The sequence below is a fragment of the Triticum aestivum genome, chromosome 5B, assembly GCF_018294505.1.
Source record: "Triticum aestivum cultivar Chinese Spring chromosome 5B, IWGSC CS RefSeq v2.1, whole genome shotgun sequence".
NCBI classification, from domain to species: Eukaryota; Viridiplantae; Streptophyta; class Magnoliopsida; order Poales; family Poaceae; genus Triticum; species Triticum aestivum.
In genome coordinates this window covers 501,759,770-501,769,332 of record NC_057807.1, presented here as the reverse complement: position 1 = coordinate 501,769,332, position 9,563 = coordinate 501,759,770, and the positions used below count along the sequence as shown (strand labels likewise).

The 9,563-nt window shown below is 44.0% G+C and overlaps 1 protein-coding gene across 2 annotated transcripts in view; it reads right to left on the bottom strand.

The window, feature by feature from the left end:
* Positions 1–1,065: 1,065 nt before the first annotated feature.
* The window catches only part of LOC123112779 (SH3 domain-containing protein C23A1.17), an 81,572-nt gene continuing 73,074 nt past the window's right edge, over positions 1,066–9,563 (bottom strand). Inside the window, exons 4-6 of one of the 2 annotated variants that reach the window (XM_044533870.1) lie at positions 5,922–6,053; positions 5,063–5,133; positions 2,601–2,670 (exon numbers count right to left, since the gene is read on the bottom strand). In XM_044533870.1, coding sequence (XP_044389805.1) covers positions 2,653–2,670; positions 5,063–5,133; positions 5,922–6,053 — 221 coding nt within the window. In that variant the 3' untranslated portion in view covers positions 2,601–2,652. Of the gene's footprint in view, positions 1,770–2,600; positions 2,671–5,062; positions 5,134–5,921; positions 6,054–9,563 lie in introns of those variants that run through there. The other variant, XM_044533869.1, reaches the window with a different exon arrangement.

The following is a 9,563-nucleotide window of genomic DNA, read 5'->3' as shown; positions in this document are numbered from 1 at the left end:
TATGTCATGCAATCCAATCCAATCAAATTCAAATTCATGGATAAATTTGAAAAACATTGCAAGGTCAAATTGATGGTCAAATAGGTTCCTGTTTTTAGGGTCATGGCCAAACAATTCCCTCTAAACTAACGCACACACAACATTTCTGCTTGAGTTGCACATTTTTACGGAGCAGTCGCAGTGTCGCACCATCTGAGAATAATTTTACAAAGCTAGCATCTCCTACTTTTGTTCTTTCTAGAATAAACATGGAAAGATGCATCATTTTCTTAGAAGAAGAGCCAAAGCGGCTGATACAACGTTTTTCGGCCTACTGTGCTAACCTGCGGGATTAGCAACCAAAACTGGCAATTTCTGTTGACAATTATGGTGACAGCTGACAAGAGAAGTATACAGAAACTAAGGGACGATTGCGGCTTGCCTCAGCTCCCTAGCGGCTGCTGCTTCACCTGTGGTGCGGGTGCGGCCATGCGCCACGACGCTGCCTGTCGCTCAGCCTCCCAACCATCCTCCTACGCGGCGCGCTCTCGCCATCGCTGACCGCGAATATGATGCCACGCCGCACCTGCCGCCGCCGCCGCCATCTCCCTCTCCGTCTCCTAGAGGGGCCATCTGTGTGCGCCCACCCGTCAGACAGCAGTGGCTCTCAGTGGGCTTTCCCGACTGGGCCTCCATAATGTACATCTAACACAATTAAGAGGCCCACTGTCAACCTCAAATACCATCACCATTAAGGCTCATCATCTCGCCATCTTCCTGCTCCGCTCGAATCCTCCCATGCCCCATTCTAAAAAAATGACTCCTCGTCGTTTCCTCCTTCGTCGCCGGCGGCGCGGACGGACAGAGAGCTCCCCTACTATCTGCCATGGGCGGCGGGTACACGCACCAGCCACCGATGAGGACACGGTACGGCACAACACAACCAAAAAGATCTTCACAATTCCCAAGCATCCATCGGAAATCAGGACGCTCGGCAGGCAGTTTCGCGCATCCCTCCCCGCCAACGCGAGCCTCGTCCGAAACCGCAAGGAATCCTACCACCCCAACCCCGTGCGGCGCCCGCACACAAAGGAACATGAATCGAGAGTCATGGCATATGGTTACTTGGTTGGCCAAAGTGTGATGGACACAATTGTGGCAATTTAGCCAAAAGAGAATGACAGGTGGGCTAGGTGACTAAGTGATTATGAACCGAACACAATCAATCTTGCCTGAGTAACCCACCAACAGAAAACATCATTGGACCAAACAGAACTTTGCTTATCTTCAAGATAAGCAGCTTAAAGAGCACCAAGCACATGCCATGTCATGGCCCTTGTGTAATCTACAATAAAAGTATATTGACGTAATATGCCCACCAAACAGAAACCTTTTACTTTTGTAAAACCTTGGTGATATGAAACCTTCAGTTGCTCATAACTGTATTGTATGGGCCACGCAGATACATGATAAGTTACGGTACAAAATGACAAACTAGAGCATCTCATACAACATTTAACTTTAAAAAATCAATTCCAGTTCTAATGTAAGCTCATCAAAGTGTATCAGGTAAAGCCTGGGAGACAATTAATCAAGTTGTCCATACTCACCCATGGGGTAACATAAGCAAGGAAGAATTTGCAAATTGATGGTTTCAGATTGATATATAAGAAACTGAGACCCACAAGATTAATCGCCTAGCACGAGCCATCGGTTTACCTTGGACGGACCAGGAAGGAACTGGAGGTCCAATTTGACTGGGTATCGGTCATGCATGTCAAACAAATAACCTGCAAAAAGAAGCGCCATTGTTTATTTCAAGCCCACAACCAAACAAGTGTTAATTTCGTGCTATAACACTGACATATTTTAGGATAGTGAGACAAACAAAATAAGGGATTATGCTAACTGTAGAAAGTCTCAAATCAATCATCTAGGGAACAAAGTTGATGCACTAAAATACTAAAAAAAAGGAAAAATAGTAGTAGCAATACGAGGCACTTATGTCAATATTCAGGTAAAAGTTACCTGGCAGATGCTGGATATGAAATGAATAAATGCTACACTTATATTTGCAAGATGTGTGATATATAAACAATAGTTAACACACAACCTACTGGAAGTGAAACATAGCAGAAAAGAATAGAGCAAAGGGATGTATTCTCTATTCTGCATGCAGATTCTAGCATGTAATCTCTAGCTCAGTAAGAACAGGAAAGTTATGCAAACAAACAATGAAACAGTCAACAAGGGTTGAAAACTGCCGTAAGTACTTGTGTAAGAGTCACAACTTGGGAACACAACGATATTGATACAAAGGATGTGCAGACCAAAGCTCAAAAGAATTGGTAATGTAAGTATCAGGTATAGAATTGGTAACGTAAGTATCAGGTATAGAATATTACCCCCTCCGTTCCTAAATATTTGTCTTTTTAGAGTTTTCAAACGGACTACTACATACAGATGTATATATACATATTTTAGAGCGTGGACTCACTCATTTTGCTCTGTATGTAGTCACTTCTTGAAATCTCTAGAAAGACAAATATTTAGGAACGGAGGGAGTAGAATGTAAGGGACACAGTTTCGGCTGACAACGATGTCAAGATTAATGCACATACCTCAGCGAAACACAAGGGCCTTCATCGGATGGTTTCCCATTAGCATACAGAACTACAAAAGGCAGCAGATCTGCGCTCCTCACCGTACACACAGGAGTCAGACCAGGCAGAAGTTAGAATCGCATCACAATATCACATGGTCAAATTTGAGCACCAACATCCTACCAATATTTATCTTGTTTTTTTAAATCTTTTATGCATGGCAACAATAGGTGAACATCAAAAACCTGCTGCAATTATTACTACTTCAACTGTTAAGTTACACAAGATAAGACTGGGTAGGCTCATTCATGTCAGGCCATTCCTCATAACCTACATTGACTAGCACCGTGATTTTTCTATTAAGCACCAAGGATTCGAGAGACTGGGGTTGAAAACGTAAGGAGAAGCCATAAAATGGAAAGATCCATTATATGTTACATTAACATTACTCATGACCAGAGTAGTTGTACAAAATGATTGCCGTGTGAATCTGCAAAACCACACACCAGTGTGATGAGTTAGCAGCTAAACAGCTATATATTATAAGCATCGTATCCTATGCATAGAGGAACAGTATCTTAAACGTAGCTGAGCAGAAAGACTCCCAAAAACATATTACAGTGCACGCAAATAAAATAGGCATTTCATGGATACATTGAGGGACATTGCCATAAATGCCAAGGAAAATACACTAATATAATCACAATGGTAAACTGACAAGCGAAATGTAAGGATGATATAGCAATGACTTGAATCAAACATACCGGTCTTTGTCTAGACAAACCAAACATCCATTTAACTACTATGTCATGCAATCCAATCCAATCAAATTCAAATTCATGGATAAATTTGAAAAACATTGCAAGGTCAAATTGATGGTCAAATAGGTTCCTGTTTTTAGGGTCATGGCCAAACAATTCGCTCTAAACTAACGCACACCCAACATTTCTGCTTGAGTTGCACATTTTTACGGAGCAGTCGCAGTGTCGCACCATCTGAGAATAATTTTACAAAGCTAGCATCTCCTACTTTTGTTCTTTCTAGAATAAACATGGAAAGATGCATCATTTTCTTAGAAGAAGAGCCAAAGCGCCTGATACAACGTTTTTGGCCTACTGTGCTAACCTGCGGGATTAGCAACCAAAATTGGCAATTTCTATTGACAATTACGGTGACAGCTGACAGCAGAAGTATACAGAAACTAAGGGACGATTGCGGCTTGCCTCAGCTCCCTAGCGGCTGCTGCTTCACCCGTGGTGCGGGTGCGGCCATGCGCCACGACGCTGCATGTCGCTCCGCCTCCCAACCATCCTCCTACGCGGCGCGCTCTCGCCATTGCTGACCGCGAATACGATGCCACGCTGCACATGCCGCCACCGCCATCTCCCTCTCCGTCTCCTAGAGGGGCCCTCTGTGTGCGCCCACCCGTCAGACAGCAGTGGCTCTCAATGGGCTTTCCCGACTAGGCCTCCATAATGTACATCTAACACAATTAAGAGGCCCACTGCTAACCTCAAACACCATCACCATTAAGGCTCATTATCTCACCATCTTCCTCGTCCGCTCGAATCCTCCCATGCCCCATTCTAAAAAAAATGACTCCTCGCCATTTCCTCCCTTCTCGCCGGTGGCGTGGTTGGACAGAGAGATCCCCTACTCTATCTCCATGGGCGGCGGGTACATGCACCCACCGCCGATGAGGACACGGTACGGCACAACACAACCAAAAAGATCTTCATAATTTCCAAGCATCCACCGGAAATCAGGATGCCCGGAGGGCAGTTCAGCGCATCCCTCCCCTGCCAACGCGAGCCACGCCCGAAACCGCAAGGAATCCTACCACCGCAACCCCGCGCGGCGCCCACATACAAAGGAACATGGACCGAGAGTCATGGCCGAAGTGTGATGGACACAATTGTGGCAATTTAGCCAAAAGAGCATGACAGGTGGGCTAGGTGACTAAGTGATTATGAACCGAACACAATCGATCTTGCCTGAGTAACCCAACAAAAGAAAACATCATTGGACCGAACAGAACTTTGCTTATCTTCAAGATAAGCAGCTTAAAGAGCACCAGGCACATGCCATGTCATGGCCCTTGTGTAATCCACAATAAAAGTATATTGACGTAATATGCCCACCAAATAGAAACCTTTTACTTTTGTAAAACATTGGTGATATGAAACCTTCAATTGCTCATAACTGTATGTATGGGCCACCCACATACATGATAAGTTACGGTACAAAATGACAAACTATAGAATCTCATACAACATTTAACTTTAAAAAACCAATTCCAGTTCTAATATAGGCTCATCATAGTGTATCAGGTAAAGCCTGAGAAACAATTAATCAAGTCGTCCATTCACACCCATGAGGTAACATAAGCAAGGAAGAATTTGCAAATTGATGGTTTCAGATTGATATATAAGAAACTGAGATCCACAAGATTTAACGCCTAGCACGAGCCATCAGTTTACCTTGGACGGAACAGGAAGGAACTGGAGGTCCAATTTGACTGAGTATAGGTCATGCATGTCAAACAAATAACCTGCAAAAAGAAGCGTCATTGTTTATTTCAAGCCCACAACCAGACAATTGTCAATTTCATGCTATAACACTGACATATTTTGGGATAGTGAGACAAACAACATAAGGGATTATGCTAACTGTAGAAAGTCTCAAATCAATCATCTAGGGAACAAAGTTGATGCACTAAAATACTAAAAAAAAAGGAAAAATAGTAGTAGCAATTAGAGGCACTTGTCTCAATATTCAGGTAAAAGTTATCCGGCAGATGCTGGATATGAAATGAATAAATGCTACACTTATATTTGCAAGAGATGTGATATATAAACAATAGTTAACACGCAACCTACTGGAAGTGAAATAGAGCAGAAAAGAATAGAGCAAAGGGATGTATTCTCTAGTCTGCATGCAGATACTACCATGTAAACTCTAGCTCAGTAAGAACAGGAAAGTTATGCAACAATGAAACGATCAACAAGGGTTGACAACTGCCATAAGTACTTATGTAAGAGTCACAACTTGGGAACACAACGATATTGATACAAAGGATGTGCAGACCAAAGCTCAAAAGAATTGGTAACGTAAGTATCAGGTATAGAATACTACTCCCTCCGTTCCTAAATATTGTCTTTTTAGAGATTTCAAATGGACTACCACATAAGGATGTATAGACATATTTTAGAGCGTAGATTCATTCATTTTGCTCTGTATGTAGTCACTTGTTGAAATCTCTAGAAAGACAAATATTTAGGAACAGAGGGAGTAGAATGTAAGGGACACAATTTCAGCTGACAATGATGTTATATTCACCTTGCAGAGACTTCATGGCAGAGAAGGCTTGGGCAAGAGTTTCAAAGTCAGCATAAGCTATTACATGTCGATTATTATATCCTGTGTTGACCAGCCTTACTGCACAGAACCCAGTAAAAGGGCGAAATATATCTAGAGAAGCAAGAGTCAAGGAGCTGAAGCACTAAATGGTGCAAGATAAAACACAAAAGAAAAGACTGAGACATAAGATTTGTAAGAACATAAACATACAACATAGTCCCCTTATTAATAAAATGACAAATAAACTCAAAATAATAATAGCAAAGGATACGTGCAAGCTCCCGTCTAGTACAGTTGGGTGGGAAACCTTCAACATGTAGGGTGTTTGATACGAACCAACAGAAGGCATCTGTAAAGATGCCCCAGGTCAAATAAAATCATCAAGTACTTCAGATTTACTGATGAAGCTGCTAGTCTTAATGAGGAACAAGGAATTATTGTGTTACCTCATTGTTTATGTAAGGCCCATAAGGCAGTCCCATTGATTCATCAAATCCAGCCATTTCCAGCTCAAAACCAGTCATCCGCGGTCCAAAAGGCATGTCTATAGAAGGGTGTAATAACTAAATTATATGCATGTATATGTTACTGGGAATGAATGAACTTCTAAAAGACATTGAGCGGCACGTGACTCGTGATTGCTAACAAACAGGGCTAAATGGGGACGGATCCCTCCCTTAACTGCGCACTGTTAGGTAGAAGTGAGACCACTCGTGATTGCTAACAAACAGGGCTAAATGGGGACGGATCCCTCCCTTAACTGCCCACTGTTTTAGGTAGAAGTGAGACCACTCCACCAATAAACGCGGATAGCACCCAAGCGAATAGGCAGAAGTGGGACCGCTCCACGAATAAACATGGATAGCACCCAAGTGAGTCCCCGTGGGGATTCAAACACAGATGTGTAGGTTCAACAACCTGAACTCCTACCATTGGGCGAGCGCTCAGTTCTCTAACTCATGATTGCTTGAAATTATTAATTATACCTACCATTTAAAAAGCAAGCCCGATAAAAATATACAGGACAGCATTAACTAAAGTGTGGATCTAACTATATCACATATATCAAGAAATGGACATCTGGAGAGGGGGAAAAGGCAATCTCGCTGTTACGGCGTTACCAATGTGAAAAGGGTTTAAATAAGTTTAAAAAATGACGAGCATGTCAATGTTTCAGTATCGTTTGCTAATGATGACCTCATTTGTCATCTATGAGGTTAAAATGGACATATGCATGCTGAATTTTCATAACACGCATTAACAGGACAGCATTAACTGAAATGTGGATCGTACTATATCACATATCAAGAAAGGGACATATGGAGAGGGGGGAAAAGGCAATCTCACTGTTACGGCGTTACCAATGGGAAAAGGGTTTAAACAAGTTAAAAATGACGAGCATATCATCTATGAGGTTGAAATGGACATATGCACACTGATTTTTCATAACAAGCATTAAAGATATTCACACGCATTGATAAATGTAGGGGACTTTTTGAGATGAGAAAAATCTAAGCTGCCAACTGAAGAGATGGTGATTTATTTAACCTATCATGCAGATCAGCGATGACAACAAATATACAACTAATGCCCAAATGGCAATTAGTCATACTCAATAAAATATTGGAAGGATAGTAATAGGAAAGAGGAACTAGCTTTATTAAACTATCAATTGCTGCGTCAAAAGTAAGGGTGCAACCGTGCTACGACGCAGCAGCATGCAAACCCTAAGCTAGATCGACCAGATTGACATAAGCACTATTGACCAATTCAAGTTTTTAAAGATTTATAATATATTTGGTCATATGATGTCCATTTCAAAGCTCTTTAGAACAATAGTAGAAATATGTGCTGTCAGTTTTGCGCCAATGTTTTTAACATAGCAAAAGCTGGGCAACACTTAATCCACATGTCAAAATGCTACCAACACCATAGAGAGAAAAATCCCAGAACTGTATCCTATAACTATCCTAGGATTTTTCTTCGAAGATTTGACAGAAAAACTTAGGCTAATGAGACAATAATCTGCCATACTTATGTTCTAAATTCTCACTAACAAATCCAAACCTTCAGTCTACAAACCTGATGCAGTGATGCTTAAAAAAAGGTACAATCTAACAATCAACAACATCTCGAATATCCATGTTGAACCATAAGAGAAACAACCGCAGCGTTGACTATTAAGCTTCCCAGGAAAAAATCAAAGATATGTCTATAGCCATATGCTTTTTACATAGACATAATCAAAAGCCTAACCGTGCATATGGCCAACAAACAGACAATTGTATAAGCTACAAACATACTAATAATAATAATAAACTATTGTATAAACTACAACCTTAAGCGTCAACAAAATCTACTCTATAAACTACAACCATAAGCATCAACAAAATCTACTCTATAAACTACAACCATAAGCATCAACAAATCTGATAAGGTTTCATTTCTCTTTGCTAAACTTTTATATGAATCTGCAGGAACAAAACAAAGAATTAATCTAACAGAGGCAGAGAATTGAGCAGTAAGCACAAACCAAAGTAGTCAGGACGGCGACGCCTCAGAGGAGGGGGGCCAGCTGGCAAAGGCGGCTGTGCCACCATGTGCACGGCCTGTGGGAGATGCAGCGCCGCCATCGGTGGAGGGCTGGCACGCAACAGCGGCTGGCCCATCATGTATCCGGCATGTGGAGGCTGCTGCACCGTCATTGGTGAAGCGACATCATAAAAGGACGGAGGTGCCATCATGGATGGAGGACTGCGGGGAAAGGCAGAGGTGCCATCACAGGTCTGCCTTGTAGGGGCACGGTCATGACCAGCTCCCACAGGGGCATCGGCACCACCGTGTTTGCCCCTTGCATCACCGGGGGTCATTGCAGGGGCGTCGGAGCCATCATGTTCACGCCCTGGACCGTCTTCATCACAGGCGCGCCTTGTGGCGGCGGCAGCACCGTCAAAGACCCTTGCTCGGTTGGGAGGGCCCCAGGAGCGCCGTACATCCCCGACGACGCCGCCGCGCTGGCCTGGTGGACCGGGTTGGCGGCGAGCACGGGAGAGTTGGGGTTGGCCACGGCAGCCTGGTGGAGCGGGTCGGCGGCGAGCAGGGGCGAGTTGGGGGCGGCGACGGAATCCTGGTGGAGCGGGTGTGCGGCGGGCGCAGATGAATTGCGGGCGGCCATCTCTGGCGGCTGGTGGTGGAGAGAGCAGAACGTGCCGGGTCTACTCGCCGGAGTGGGTTAGGGTTTCGGGGGCCGGCGGCGGGTGAGGGTCAGAGGAGGCGCAGGCTAGGGCTAGGGAGACGAGGCATCCTTATATACGACGGCGCGCGCTCCGGGTTGCCGATTTTGGCATCGGGGTCGCCGTTGAGGAAGGAAACGCGGAAACGGCGAGGTGCCTGGCGAGTGTTGAGCGCGCGGCCGCGGAGGCGGCAGTGCGAATGGGTGCGAGGGTTTCGCGTGCTGGACCTGGGTGGGTTTCTGGTCATCTGGTGCAATTGCGAACTCACTGTGGGCGATATGAGCCCAGGCGGCGCAGGTCCATGGCACAAAATTTGGATACCGAGGGACAGATACAAACGTCATTCTTCTCAAAAGAAAATGCTACAAACGTCCAATTGCATCCACTG